This window comes from Panthera onca, chromosome A2 (assembly GCF_046562875.1).
Source record: "Panthera onca isolate mPanOnc1 chromosome A2, mPanOnc1 haplotype 2, whole genome shotgun sequence".
Taxonomy (NCBI): Eukaryota; Metazoa; Chordata; class Mammalia; order Carnivora; family Felidae; genus Panthera; species Panthera onca.
The window spans coordinates 2969383-2983805 of NC_138340.1; the positions used below are offsets into that span (position 1 = coordinate 2969383).

Genomic DNA, 14423 nt, shown 5'->3' on the forward strand with positions numbered 1-14423 from the left:
TTGTGCGTTTCTTAGAATTTAGCCGTTTCGTCTAGGCCACCCGACACGTGTGCGGTGATTTGTGGGATTCTCTCGTCATTGTGTTTATTCCTGTCGCCCCAGAGGGGTTTTAGATGGGCCTCTGGCGGCTGAGGTAGGGGACATGCCGGAAGGAGGGGTCAGGGCTGGATGAAACACGGGAGGCGGAGGAGGACCGGGCCGTGGAGAGCCGCGTGCGTCGCTAGGGGCCGGGCAAGCGTGCAGGGGGTCCCGGTGCCAGGCTGCATCGTCTCTCCGTGTGCCAGGCTCCAAGGAGGGCACAGAATGAGAGCGCCCGTGCCCTTGAGCGCCCTCGCGGTTTGATGAAGCACACACACACGTTCACAGGCTCTGAGCCCCAAGCCCACAGAGTGCTCTAGGAAGCCAGGCTTTCTGGAGAAGGTGGCATTTGAGCCGGGCCGTGAAGGGAGAGCGGGGGGAGGGGGGGAAGTGGACGAGCAGGGCCTCTGGGCGGGGAGAAGCACGTGGGCAAGGTCACAGGGGAAGCAGGAGGGTCACGCGTCCACAGGCGGCAGAGGCAGAGGGGGCCGGGGCGGGAGGCTGGGACCCAGCGTCTGGACTGAGACGTCCCTTCTGCTCCCTCCCCCACCCCCCCAGATGACACCCCAGTGGCCGCCGCGAAGAACATGCCCGGTGACAGCGCAGATCTGTTCGGGGACGGCGCAGTGGAGGACGGCGGTGCCACCAACGGGCGCCTCTGGCGGACGGTGATCATCGGAGAACAAGAACACCGGATTGACCTGCACATGATCCGACCCTACATGAGGGTAGTGACCCACGGAGGTGAGACCGCACCCCGCGAGCTCCCCCTGGCTCCAGCCGGGCCGACCGGAGGTCATCAGAGGCTCCCTCTGAACCTCAGTCTCTTCATCCGAGACACAGGGGCGTTAAGCCCGGTGTCCCCATCAAAGGCAGGCCGATCAGGGGTCTGCCGGCTCCCCAAGCGCTCCCATGACTCAGAGCCGTGCCCTCCGGGAAGGAAGGGGCTGGCTGGCGAGGGGGTGGGAGCCCGGGGGAGAGCCGGGGGCAGCTCAGAGCGCGAGCCACTCACTGGCCGCCTCTCCCCAGGGTACTACGGCGAGGGTCTCAACGCCATCATTGTGTTCGCTGCCTGCTTCCTCCCGGACAGCAGCTCCCCTGACTACCACTACATCATGGAGAACCTCTTCCTGTAAGTGGCCCGCCCGCCCGCTGCGCCCCGTGCCCATGGCTCCAAGAGCCCCAGCCCGTGGGCTGGACCAGGCTCCCAGGCCCACCCCTCGTCACTCCCACTTACTGAGCGTTTACTCTCTGGCGGCCCGCGAGGCCACGCGCTTCACGTGTGGAAACGCAGTCCACGCTCCGGGCAACCCTGTGGGGCGGACACCTCCTCCTACAGGTGCCGCCCCCAACACACAGACAGGTTCAGTCACTTGCCCAAGGACGCAGGGGTGCAGCTTCATAATGATGGAGCAACGCACCTGGCAGGTGACAGAAAGAGCTCAGTAAACGTGATCTACTTCTGTTCTGGTGATTATGGAGGTTTCCTGCTGACTCGGTGGGGCTCCGGTGCCGGGTGGTTCAGAGGACGAGGAGGCACCTGGGGGAGGTCAGGGCAGGAAGGGGCCCCAGAATCCAGGGAGCCCAGCCTCCCCCCACCCCCCACCTTCAGGTGGGGACGTAGAGGCTGAGACAGAGGAAAAGGTTTTCTGGGGCTGCGGGGTGGCTCAGGTCATGATCACCCGGCTCGCGAGTTCAAGCCCCACGTCCGGCTCCGCCCTCACAGCGTGGAGCCCACTTTGGACCCTCTGTCCACCTCCCTCTCTGCCCCTCCCCTGCTCGCTCGCTCTCTGTCAAAATAAACAGACATTTAAAAAAATAATAACAGTAAACAAAAAGAAAAGATTTTCTCAAGTTGCTCAGGGAGAGACGGGGCCGGGACGGGAGCCTGGACCCCTAACGTCTGGTGCGGTGGGCCGTCCACTGTGGGTGCCCGTTCCCCGGCCGTCCCCGGGGCCGTTGGGACCCCCTCTCCGGATTAACGGAGACGCTAGATGCTGTCGTGCGCGTAAAACCCTTGGTGCCTAATAAGGGCTTAGTGAAATGGTGACCCCTGCTATCCCTAGGCCCACGGACACTAACTTGGGGTGGGCTGGGGTCTGCAGCCGCGCCACCCCGAGCAGGCGGGGCTGGCCCAGCACGGCAGGCGGCAGCGAAGAGCGCAGGCGCCCACGGGCGCTCCGTCCCGCGGACGGGGGGGGCGGGGCTTCCTAACTCTGGCCCCCCCCCCCCGCCGGGCCCCCCGTCTTCCGCACACGTGACCAGGTACGTCATCAGCAGTCTGGAGCTGCTGGTGGCCGAGGACTACATGATCGTCTACCTGAACGGCGCCACCCCCCGGCGGAGGATGCCTGGCATCGGCTGGCTGAAGAAGTGTTATCAGATGATCGACAGGAGGTGAGCGCGTGGGCGGAAGGGCCCGGGGGGAGGGGTTTTCACCCCCGCGGAGCAGGGGACCCCGGAGCCCCGCCCCCACCCACCCCCCACCCCCCCGGAAGGCGGCGTGGCCGTCGGACAAACGACCTCAGACCAGACGGTCGGACAAACGACCTCAGACCGGACGGTGGAACGGACTTGATCGGCTCCTGAGTCTGTTCCGTGCGTCTCCTGGCTCCTGGGGGGGGGGGGGGGGGGGGGCACCGGCCATCCTTGGCACCCCCCCCCCCAGCTTGGAGGCGCGCCGCCCCCGTCGTGGTCACGCGGCCTTTCCCCGTGTGTCTGCGTCCAAACGTCCCCTCTTTATAAGGACACCAGTGATTGGATTACGTCCCATCCTGCCCTGGTGTGACTTTTAGAGAATTATGTCGGCCATGACCTTATTTTCTAAACGATGTCCCCGTTCTGAGGTCCAAGAGGTTAGGACTACAACATACAAATCTGGGGGGGGGGGGACACGCAGTTCAACGTGACCACAACAGGGGGTCAGAACCAGGGTGCCCCAGGACATCTTTCGGGGATGGGCCGCGCGGCCACGCAGTCAAGAGCTCAGGCCCTGAATGAAGTGACACCCGGGGCTAGAGGTCAGCGTGGCCCCCACAAACCCCGCAAAGGGGGCTCGGCCTTCCGGACCCCCCCCCCCCCAGCCTGGATCTGCCCGCCGGGAGCCCCTCCCTCCCCAGGGCTCACTTGCTCTGTTTCCCCACGCAGATTGCGGAAGAACCTGAAGTCGCTGATCATTGTGCACCCGTCCTGGTTCATCCGCACGGTGCTCGCGGTGTCCCGGCCTTTCATCAGGTGAGGCCGCGGCCGGGGCGGGCTCGCGCGTCTTTGATGGGAATCTGAATCTTCCAGCTTCTCTGCGTCGGATGCGGACCTTGGCCTCAAGCTGTTTAAATCATGTGCGTTGTTAGTATTAAGGGACGAACACAGGAAAAATACTAGCAAAGCAGCTGTCCCATCCTAAACGCCGGATACCTCGTAACGTGACAGCCACCACCGGAGAGGCTGACGCTGTCACGCCCGTCGCGTGGATGAGGGATCTGGGGCTCAGAAGGGTCAAGGCACACAGCCAGGGTCACACAGCCGGGTGCTCGCCCGCCACACTCCCCCCTTCCCCGTCCACTCCAGAACCTGTGCGGGGACCATTAGGACGCCAGGAGGGCCTGACCCGCTCCCGGCAATAATGTCACGAGCCACATGTGCCTTGGGGGGGTCCTCGAGACCACCCTCAGGTTTGACGGGCCACTGGAAGGACTCCCAGAGCTCAGAAAAGCTGTCGCGGTTTCCTACAGAGGAAGGACGCGGGTTAAAGTTGGCAAAGCCCGAAGGTGCATATGGAGGTCCCAGGTGGGCAGTTGTCCCCTCCCCGGGGGTGGTAGCAAAAGCCCTTAATTGTCCCTGCAAAGATGGATGACAGCATACGGGAAGGTCCACCAACCGGGAAGCTCACCTTGCTGTCTAGGGTTTCACTGTGGTTTGGCCCCATGGGGACCGAGTAGCCAGGGGGCTGACCTTAGTCTCCGACTTGAGCCGCCCCAGACGTCACGCCAATGTGACGTGCCCCAGATCTGCACCGTAAACCACATCTTTTGAAGTGTATATATATATGTATATATATATGTATTTTTCCAATGTTTGTTTTAAGAGAGAGAGAGAGAGGTAGCATGAGTGGGGGAAGGGCAGAGAGAGAGGAGAGAAAGGATCCCAAGCAGGCTCCATGCTGTCAGCACAGAGCCCGATGTGAGATCATGACCTGAGCCGAAACCAAGAGTCGGACACTTAATGGACTGAGCCACCCAGGCGCCCCGAGAGAGAGAGAGAGAGAGAGAGAGAGAGAGAATCTTAAGCAGTCTCTGTGCCCAGCCTGACTTGGGGCCGGGTCTCGTGACAGTGAGATCACCACCTGAGCCAAAATCAGGAGTCAGACGCTTAAGGGACTGAGCCACCCAGGCGCCCCCCTGAATGTATTTAATTTGACATGATTCAGAGCATTGAATCGAATCCAGATCCTTCAGGGGAGCCTGGTGGGCTCATTCGGGAGAACGCGCAGCTCTTGATCTCAGGGTCCTTGAGTTCGAGCCCCAGGTTGGAAGGGGAAGGAAGGAAAGAAGGAAGGAGGGAAGGAAGGAAGGAAGGAAGCTCACGCTTTGTCTCACTGTTTCTCAAAAATAAATGTATAAAAAATATTTTGGGGCGCCTGGATGGCTCAGTCGGTTGGGCGGCCGACTTCGGCTCAGGTCATGATCTTGCGGTCCGTGAGTTTGAGCCCCGTGTCAGGCTCTGTGCTGACAGCTCGGAGCCTGGAGCCTGTTTAGGATTCTGTGTCTCCCTCTCTCTGACCCTCCCCCGTTCATGCTTTGTCTCTCTCTGTCTCAAAAGTAAATAAACATTAAAAAAAAATATATTCTCATGAAAAAAAAAAAAAAAAAAAAAAAGAAAAAAATATTTTACAACATGCGACTTGCCCTGCATGAAAGCAGTCGGATTTGCTCAGAACACCGCACATGGCCGCTTTGTGACGCCCCGTGGGGAGCGTCTGTCATGCCTAATCGCTTACCGTCGGCCTTTCTGCCAAGCAGCTGCTTTATTTTTCCCATTAGGGATGCTGTGTGTCATTGATTCCTCACGTGTCTCCCTTTGCATCGGACGCCGGAAAGCCTGAGCCGAGTTTTAATCTGACCTCTCGACATAGATACGAAACGTCTCAACACGCTTTTGTAGACCCCTGACTCCGTTTTACCTTTTTTTTTTTTTTTTTTTTTTTTTTAACCGTTACTCGATTATTTTATCATTTGCTGTCGTGCCGTATCCTCTCGGCCTTCTGTTTGTCATTTAGAAAAATGACTCGACTTTAAAAGAAGCTTTTAAAAACTTGTTCCGATGCTGCTTTATTTTTGAAGAGACAGAGTGCGAGCGGGGGAGGGGCAGAGAGAGAGGCAGGCGGGGCCTCAGAAGCAGGTTCCGGGCCGTGGGCGCAGAGCCTGACGCGGGGCCCGGTCTCCCCGACCGTGGGATCGCGACCTGAGCCGAAGTCGTCCGCTCAACCGACCGAGCCGCCCGCCCGGGGGGGCCCTCGAAAAAAGCTTATTTTATACTTCAGCAAAATTAGGTTTAAGTTAGATTTTTTAAAATAACGGTAACCGCGAGTTCAAAGCCACACGCTGGTGACAGAGCCCCGCGTGGCACCAGACAGCCTGGCTCCGGGTGCGGACCGAGAGAGGCTGCTCTTTCTGAAAGGACGGGCTGTGAGCCTCTGTGCCCTCGCGCGCCCTGGGCCGGACTTCACACGTGTCCCTCCTTGTCCCGCCAGCGTCAAATTCATCAACAAGATCCAGTACGTACACAGCCTGGAAGACCTGGAACAGCTCATCCCCATGGAACACGTGCAGATCCCCGAGTGCGTGCTACAGTGAGTGTCCCCGTGCCGTGGGGGCGCCCCCTCCCCCGGCCCCAGCGCGCCCAGGCTCCGCGCCTCCCCTCTCGGGGGCCCGAGAAGCGGACGCCGGACGTGAGTGGGAGCAGCGGACCCGGGGAGACACGGTGAAACAAGCCCACGTGAGATCGGAGAGCACGCGGGGCCGGCCACCCGTGGCCCACAGCTTGTTGTATAAATAAAGTTTTATTGGCACACGGCCCCGCCCATCCATGGCTGCCTTTGAGCCACATTGGAATTGAGCAGCTGTGGCGGAAACCGGCCTAAGGAAGTCGAAAATATTTACGCCCTGGGGGGGGGGGGGGTGGTGGCGTGTAGACCGACCCACGTCAGCGAGGGGGTTGCTTTACAATGACCCCGTTCAATTGCTGGTCCCGGATCAGGCACAGAAAACTAATCGGCTGAGCCGTATCTATACCAGATGCTGGACGAGGCCAGCGGAGTCACTGTCAGAAACGTAAAAAAGGCCGTCGGCCCGTCAGTCCCGGCTGCCTTTCTGCGCCCAAGGCTGGCGCGAACTCGGACGTGACAAGGAGATTGTGTCTCCGTTCCCAGAAGGGAAGGGGTCCCCAGGCAGCGCACCTGTGGGGGAGGGGGGCGTCTGAGGAGTTGTGCTTTCTGTCTTCCAGGTACGAAGAGGAAAGGCTCAAGGCCAGGAGAGAGAGGTGTGTACAGAGTGCCTCGGGGCGGGGGCTGGGCCGGGCCCACCTTGGGGGGGGGGGGTGGGTAACAGGTGGCTTTGGCCCAGCAGGGGCCGATGACGCCCTCGCGTTTGTTGAGGGCTTTGAGTCAGACCGGGGTTCGAATCCGCTCTGTCACGGAGGGACGGTAGGCGAGCAAAGAGTCCACAGCCACCGTGGGGGTTACCCTGAGGAATGAGGACAAGGGGACCCCCTGGGCGAAAAGTGGCTCATAGTAGTCGCGGTGAAATCAAGTCATCCGCTGACAGAGGGGGCACAGGTTCCGTTCTCGGCCCCGACAGCCCCAGAAATGCCCCTTCACTAACCTACTGGTTCGGTTTTTGTTGGTGGCGTCACCAGGGGTGGCGGTCACGGGACCTCAGGGCGATCGCGGCCCCACCCAGTTACGAGGCCCTCATACCGTCCCCCGGATGCGTTCGTATTCCGCCCCCACCCCCCGGAGCTGGGCAGGGCCAGGATTCCCGGCAGCATCTCGAAGCCCAGGAATCTGAGGCTCAGAGATGCACGGCACCTGCCCCAGGCCACACAGCAAGCCTGGGGGAGGGTTGGGGCTTCGGGGGGTCGAGAGCGTCTATCAGTGCCCGGCCCCGTGCCAGCCTCCTCCGGGGGGACAGGTGAAAAAGACAGAGTCCTGGTCCGGGGGGCTCCAAATGGCAGAGGAGAGGGGCGCGTCACCGAGTGAGGAAAGCGGGTCCCGGGCAGGGCGGGTGACGTGGGCAGATGAGCCACGCGGTGAGCAGCGCCGTGGAGGCTCCGCACGGCGTCGCGTAGTGATGACGGGCCGCGGGCGCCAGGGAGGGAGGCCGAGGGCAGGCAGGACGCCCCGTCCCGTGCGTGGCCCCCCGCGTCCGCCCGCGTGGTGGCAGGCGGCAGGGGTCCTTCCTTCCCGAGGCCGAGTAATATTCCCACGCGTGGACGGACCACGTTGTGTTTGTCCTTCATCCACGGAGGGACGTGGGTTTGCTGAGGCTGCTGGGAGTCGTGTCGCTGTGGACACGGGCCGCGAACACCCAGCTGAGTCCCCGCGTTCCCGAAGTGGGGTTCCGGGAGCACGTGGCGATGCTGCCTTGAACGTTTTGCGGAACCGCCACGCTGTCCCCGGGGCACGTGGGCCACCCCACGCCCCCCCCCCCCCCCGCAGGACAAGGGCTCCCCCTCCCCCTCCCGTGTCCTCATCACTCGTAGTTCTGGTTTTGTTTACTGTTTATTTTTGAGAGAGGGAGGGGGAGGGAGGGGGGAGGGAGCGCTCCTGCGGGCGTGTGTGCTCGGGAGTGGGGGAGGGGCAGAGAGAGGGGGGCAGAGGATCCGAAGCGGGCTCTGTGCCCACAGACTGACGGCAGAGAGCCCGACGCGGGGCTCAGACTCATGAACCGTGACATCATGACCGGAGCCCAAGTCCGACGGTTGACCGAGCCGCCCGGGCGCCCCGACTCGTAGTTCTGTGTTCGAGACAGTAGCCGCTGCTGGGTGGGAACTAGAGATGTCGGTCTGTCTGTCTGTCTGCACTTTTTCCCCTTCCTTTCTTCCCCTGCCCTTCTCCATCTCTCGCGCTCCCCCCCTCTCTCTCTCTATCTCTCCCTGTCTCTCCCTGTCTCTGTGTATGTCTCTCCCTGTCTCTGTGTACGTCTCTCCCTGTCTTTCTCTCTCTCTGCCTCGGCCTCTGTTTGCCCTCCCAGTCTTAGCTGCGGAGGCACGGAGACCAGCACCGCAAGCCGGAATCAGGGCACAGGGGACCGTGTCCAAGGGGCGAGGACCGGTGCCTCCGGGCTGACAGCTGAGAGGAACGTTCGGGGTCTTTCCTCCTCCCCGTCCTGTCCCCGCTCGTGCCCCCTTCCCCATGATCGTCTCCGCCGTCATTAACCTCTGGGTTGATCTCTGTGCCCTCGGGGCCCATCCTGGGGCAGCGAGACTCCCCCACGCCACCCTCCGAGGCCACAGGGGGCAGGTTCGTCACCCACATCCTCTCTCTCCGTCCCCAGCGCCCGGCTGCAGCCCGAGTTCGTCCTGCCCAGGTCTGAGGAGAAGCCCGAGGCGGTGCCGGCGGCGGACAGGTAACTGTGCAGGTGGCCATGGCGAGGGCGGCCGAGCCCGCACGGCCGGTAAGAGTGACCGCAACGCTCTCGTGACGAGGACAGCAGAGAGCGGGCGTGGATGGCCAGCACGACGCCGGCCCCATCCTGAATGCTCAGTCCCGGGGTCCCTCTTCCCTCCACCCCGGGCCGTCCCCACGGGACACCTGCAGAGGCCGGAATTATATTTAAACCAACAGTCGGGCGCCTGGCGGTCGGTTGAGGGTGGAACCCTTGATCTCAGGGCTGTGAGTTCGAGCCCCACCGCGGGAGCAAAGATTACTTAAAAAAAATAAAAGCTTTACAGATAAATAAATTAACGAACTGTCCAGAAAATGTGAAAGTCCGCTCCTCTCTGGGGCTGGGCTGCCCGTGCCCGGCCTCAGGGGCTCAGCACATGCCCCCCCACCGCCGGGCAAGCCCCCTGGATGGCCAGCCCCAGCCCCGTCTCTTCTCCAGGGGCTTCTTCACCCTCTTTTTTTTTTAAGGTCATTTATTTATCTGGTGGGGGGGAGGGGCAGAGAAAGGGAGAGAGAGAATCCCAAGCCGGCTCCGTGCTGTCAGCACAGAGCCTGACGTGGGGCTCGATCCTACCAGCCGTGAGATCATGACCCTCAGCCGAGATCAAAGGTCAGACACTTAACCGCCTGAGCCCCCCGGGGGCCCCCCCGCAACAAACAGTTTTAAAGTGCACGTTCCGGTGGCCTTTCGGACCCTGGCAGAGTTGTCCGTGCAGCACCCCTCTCTAGTTCCAGAACTCTCTAGTTCCAGAATGTTCCATCACCCCAAACGGACCCCACACCCGATAAGCAGTTCCTCCCGTCACGCCCCCCGCTTTACTTTTCTGACGCCCAGCAGATACTGCCCCAAGCCCTGTGGCGCCTTGCCCCCGATGGGTAGAAAACGCAGCGGGCTCTGCCCCCGCCCCTGCCCCCCTCGCCTCTGCCCGGCCAGCCTGCCTCCTGCATTTGACCCTCGCGTAGCCTCTGTCTCCTGCCCTTGCGCCACCTGGGGGCAGCGGCTGCGTCTGGGGCCTCCCCCCCCCCCCCCCCCCGCCCCCAGCGTCTAGGACTCAGGGACCGCGGGTAGCTGATGCGGCCGCGAGAGGGGTTCTGCTCTCCGGTGGAGGTTCTGGCTGGTGACCTTTCTGCACGTCCCCATGGGCTGCCCCCACTCGCTTGGTACCAGCTCAAGGCGAGGCCGAGCCGGCCGCACAGGGCTCGCGGCCAGATGCCAGGGTTCCCCCCCAAATAGGCAAATAACGCGAAGGCTTCTCTCTTCACAGGCCTGCTCCAGCCACAGATCAGGAAACAAGGTAGGTGGGGAGCAGGGCCGTCCCGGTGCCTGTGCCTCAGTGTCCCGAGTGGAACCCAGTCGCGTGGGAACCGTTCGCCCCGCGATTTACTGTTTGGGGGTCGATTGCTACCGTCCTGGGGAGTCAGGCTTGGCTTGCCCGTCCCTGCGCAACTCCGGGGGCGCCACCGACCTGATGCCCCAGAGCTAAGCCACACGGCAGGCTTGACCGGAGCCAGGCCCCCAAAGCCCGGGCTCTGTAACGCGGCCACGGGCGCGGCGTTTGCCCGCGGCCCGTCTCAGGGTCCCCGCCTGCTCCAGAGGCCAGGAAAAGCCGCTCTGTGTGCTGGGGGTCATGGAGACCACCCTCAGGTTCAGGGGTTTGCTAGAAGTGCCCACAGAATTCAGCAAAGCTGTCTCGCTTACAGTTATGGTTTAATATGGTGGAGGGATGAGTACGGGTGAGAACGGGCATAAGGAATGTGATGCCCGGGCCCGGAGAGGCCAGAGGTGAGCCTCCCAGTGTGGTCTCCCGGGGGGCTTATCCAGGCAGACCTTAGCTCGCCCGGCAATGTCCCCAACCAGGGACGCTACGCCCACGTCCAGGGTGTTTCCTGGGGCGGTCCCTTACGCTTGGGTAACCACGCCCGTGGCTGAGCTCAGTCTCCGCCGTCCCGAGGTCCCGCCGATACCCCCAACCTCATCCCGCTGTTAGCCTACGCTGTCTCACACGACCCACGGTCCCCAGGGAAACAAAGACACTCTTACCAGACGGGGCACTCCGAGCGCTGGGGCTCCGTTAAGCACCCGACTTCGACTCAGGCCATGATCTCGAGGTCTGTGAGTTCGAGCCCCGCACCGGGCTCTGTGCTGACAGCTCGGAGCCTGGAGCCTGCTTCACATTCTGTGTCTCCCTCTCCCTGCCCCTCCCCAGCTCACGCTGTATCTCTCTCTCTCTCTCTCCCTCTCTCCAAAATAAATAAACATTAAAAAAAGTTCTTAATCTAAATGGTCTTAGACCAGTACTGCTCTGGGCACACCGAGTGGAGGCAAGTTCTCGGTGCCTTTCTGACAAGATCGTCTTCTGGGGGTGAGTTTCACCCACAGACACAGAACGCACAAGGAAGTCCCGCACCATGAGCGAAAGCCAGCAGATTCGAGAAAAAGCAGAGTTAGACCCTCCCCTGAATCCTCAGGTAGGGATGATGAATTAGAAGTGCTTAAAATTATTAAAGACCCCAAAGAAGAAATTGTAAGAAGCTACCGGGTGGACGAGCAGACAGATAGGTGGGTGAATAGGTGGGCAGAGGGAGGGGACAGAAGGACGGGTAGCTGGGTTGAAGCTTCCCTCTGGTCCGACTGGTGACATCGGTCTGGCACCCGTTCTCCTGACGCACCGATTGAGGGGTCCCCTTTGGAAGCACACCCGGAAGGTGGGTGGCAGGCAGCAGACCTTGATGGGCTGGTCCCGCTCTTGCTGCCGAGGGCCCCCCAAAGCCGCGTCGGATCGTGCCGTCCACACGCGCACGCGTTCCCCGCGTTCTTTCTGTATTTTTTAAGGATAATCACGTATTTTATTTGTGTTTATGTATTTGTTTTAACGCTTATTTGTTTTTGAGAGACAGAGCACAAGTGAGGGAAGGGCAGGGAGAGAGAGAGGGAGACACAGAATCGGAAGAAGGCTCCAGGCTCCGAGCCGTCAGCACAGAGCCCGACGCGGGGCTCGAACCCACGGACCGCGAGATCATGACCTGAGCCGGAGTCGGTTGCTTAAGCGACTGAGCCACCCAGGCGCTGCCCCCCACCCCCCCACTGCTGCCCGAGTTCTTTAAAAACAGTAATAACAGCCTGGCCTGTGTTTATCCCTCTCTAGCATGTCCTGAGGTGACAAGACTACAGAGAAGGACAAGACAGAAGATTCCAGATGGCAAGAAACCTCTGTCAGACGCCCTCTGGTCCTGGACCTCCTCCCCGCCTTGTCCTGACGCCCCTGTCTTTGGAGGGGGCCAGTCCCCCTCATCCATCTCTGAAACCCAGCATCCTTTTGAGCTGCTTGAAAACGTTTTTGTTTCGTTTTGTTTTCAAACAACGCGGTATGTTCCAGAAAAGGACCTGGTTCTCAGCCCTCCACACTCGCGAGCTCGCGGCCGAGAAGAGGAAGACGGCCCAGGGCATGGCCCGTGTGCCCTCGACGGCTTCAGAGACCCCCTCCTCGCCCTCAGCACCACCATCACTGCACAAAGTCCTGGTTCAAGACCCTTCTCTTGTTTGTCACCTGGCCCACCCCGGAGCCACGGATGCCCGCCAGCAACTTGGCCGGATCTGGACTCGTTCTTGTGCCTTTTCTCCTAGAACACCCCCTGCGGCCCTGGGCACGTGGCCCGGAAGCTCAGCCCCCCCAGCAGCGCTGTGCCCCGGGGACCTCCCGTCCCTGCACCTCATGGCTTTACACTTGACCAGCTCCCCTCGCCTTCATCTCCCGATCTTCTTTGGGATTAACGGAGTCCACGATGGCACACGCGAGCTGCTGAGAATCACCCCCGCCCCGCAGTTGCAAACCCGCCCCCACTTCTAGAACATTCTCAAGCCCCTTTAATGGACGCCACACCACAGGGCAATCCTGATCAATACCTCCTACTGAGGGAATGAAGTGTCCCCGCTTTCCTGACCCCCCCCCAACACAGGGTTGGGATGAGCCCCTCAGGTTCCCGCCATGGGAAACCGGCTCTGAACCGCGATACAGGAAGATACAGGTTTATTGCAGGTTTTGAGTGTTTTGAAGTTCACTTGGGAAAATAAATCCCAGTGGCCTGGATGCTACGGAGACCTGCGGTCAAAGGAGGTAAATTTACCTTGGACAGAAGTCAGACTTTTCTAACGTGGTCCGCACGCCCGTCAGGGTGGCCTTTAGAGGTAGTGAGTTCCCCGTCCGTGGAGGCATTTAAGAAAAGGCTGGAAAGTGCTCACAGAATGTGGTCCTCTGCGGTCCCCTCCGATCCTCAGAGTTTCTGTTTCTATGAATCTGAACAAAGGTTGAGCGGGTGGGTACCTTCTCCAGGCCCCTCTTCCCGGCGCCGTCGCTGGTTTCTTAGCGGTCTAGTTCAAGTGCCCTGGGTATGAGGTTCTTGGCCTCAGGGGAGAGGCCGGAGGCTTCTCGACCTGGGCGCATCGAGGTGTTTTGGGTTATTCCGATGCCAGGAGGGAGCTGGTGGTGTTTGCTGCTGAGGGAAGGGAACACCCGACATCTTGCCCCGTGGGGGAGGCTCCTGAACGTCCTGAACGTCACGGGGCCGTCCCGCGTCCAACGCCAGAGGCTCCGCCTCGATAAACGCGGAGTCTGGGAGCCGAGTTGGGCCCCGCATCTTCTGGGTCGGCACAGCTCTGCCCCGGGAAGGCCAGGACGCCTGGGGGGCGGGTGGGGGGGGTCTTACGTTTGTGTTTCTGCTGTTTCCCAAATGTCAAATAAAGGACAGGACCGTGTTCCGGGCCCAGGCGTGTGACCCGGAGCCTGAGGCGGCCGAGGCCAGCGGATGGGCCTCTCCCGGCTGCCCTCCGACAGACCCCCACAGCCCCCTGTTCTGCCTGTCGCCTGCCCCTGTCCGGAGCGCCTCCTTTCAGGAGGGTGCCCCGGGCGTCCCCGGGGCCGCCCCAAACTCCAGGCCCGGGAGGCGGGCCCTGCTTGCGGGGTCCACGCGGGGCCTCCACGAACACAGTAACCAGTAACCGGGGGAGGAGGCCGGAACCGGCTGCAGGCTGAGCGCGAGGAACTGAGGCCGTCCGCCCGGTGCGACAGTGCGTGCCTGCGGAGGCGACAGAGGGACGGACCGAGGCCTGCAGCCACGCAAGAAACCCCAACGGGGACCAGCTGGTTCCCCGCGGCCCGCCCGCCGCCCCTCCGGACCACCAGCAGCCACGGACAACGGGCAAGCGGGGCCAGGGACCCCAGCTCGGCCGCCACGGCGGCCCCTCCAGGATAGAGAGAGGCCCGGGAGGCCGTCCCCAGGCAGGAGAGGTCCCACGGCACGGCTCTCTCCACACGTGTCCACGCGGGCGGCCGCCCGCGGCTCCCAGCGGCTTCGCGAAAGATGCGTCTCGGGGGCAGTTCCGGCCAAGATGCAGTGGACCCCGAGCCCCCGTCACGAAGGGACGCCGGGCTTCCCTCCTGTGACACGTGGGTCGTGTCCTCGGTCGTGGCTCACACGCTCATCCTAAGGACGGCCAGTGTTGTGGTTTTTACACCCAAAGTCGTCGTGATGTTCAGACATGGTTTCCACGGGCTTTGGGGGATTTGTGTGGAAATAAAGAGGCAGCAGCTGAGAAGGGAGGGTGGTCGCTGGTGTCCTCTTCCCCGAGGTGTGACGCTGGCCTGGGTCCGGGCGAAGAGGGGCGGCCTGGGGCGACCGCGGCCGT

At 61.7% G+C, this 14423-nt stretch overlaps 1 protein-coding gene across 1 annotated transcript in view; it reads left to right on the top strand.

Annotated features, from left to right (window-relative positions):
• The window catches only part of ATCAY (ATCAY kinesin light chain interacting caytaxin), a 31282-nt gene extending 16945 nt beyond the window's left edge, over positions 1 to 14337 (top strand). Inside the window, exons 5-13 of the mRNA XM_078443632.2 lie at positions 637 to 822; positions 1108 to 1210; positions 2344 to 2475; positions 3226 to 3312; positions 5828 to 5926; positions 6580 to 6615; positions 8631 to 8702; positions 10006 to 10035; positions 11887 to 14337. Coding sequence (XP_078299758.2) covers positions 637 to 822; positions 1108 to 1210; positions 2344 to 2475; positions 3226 to 3312; positions 5828 to 5926; positions 6580 to 6615; positions 8631 to 8702; positions 10006 to 10035; positions 11887 to 11896 — 755 coding nt within the window. The 3' untranslated portion in view covers positions 11897 to 14337. The remainder of the gene's footprint in view (positions 1 to 636; positions 823 to 1107; positions 1211 to 2343; positions 2476 to 3225; positions 3313 to 5827; positions 5927 to 6579; positions 6616 to 8630; positions 8703 to 10005; positions 10036 to 11886) is intronic.
• The last annotated feature ends 86 nt before the right edge of the window (positions 14338 to 14423 follow it).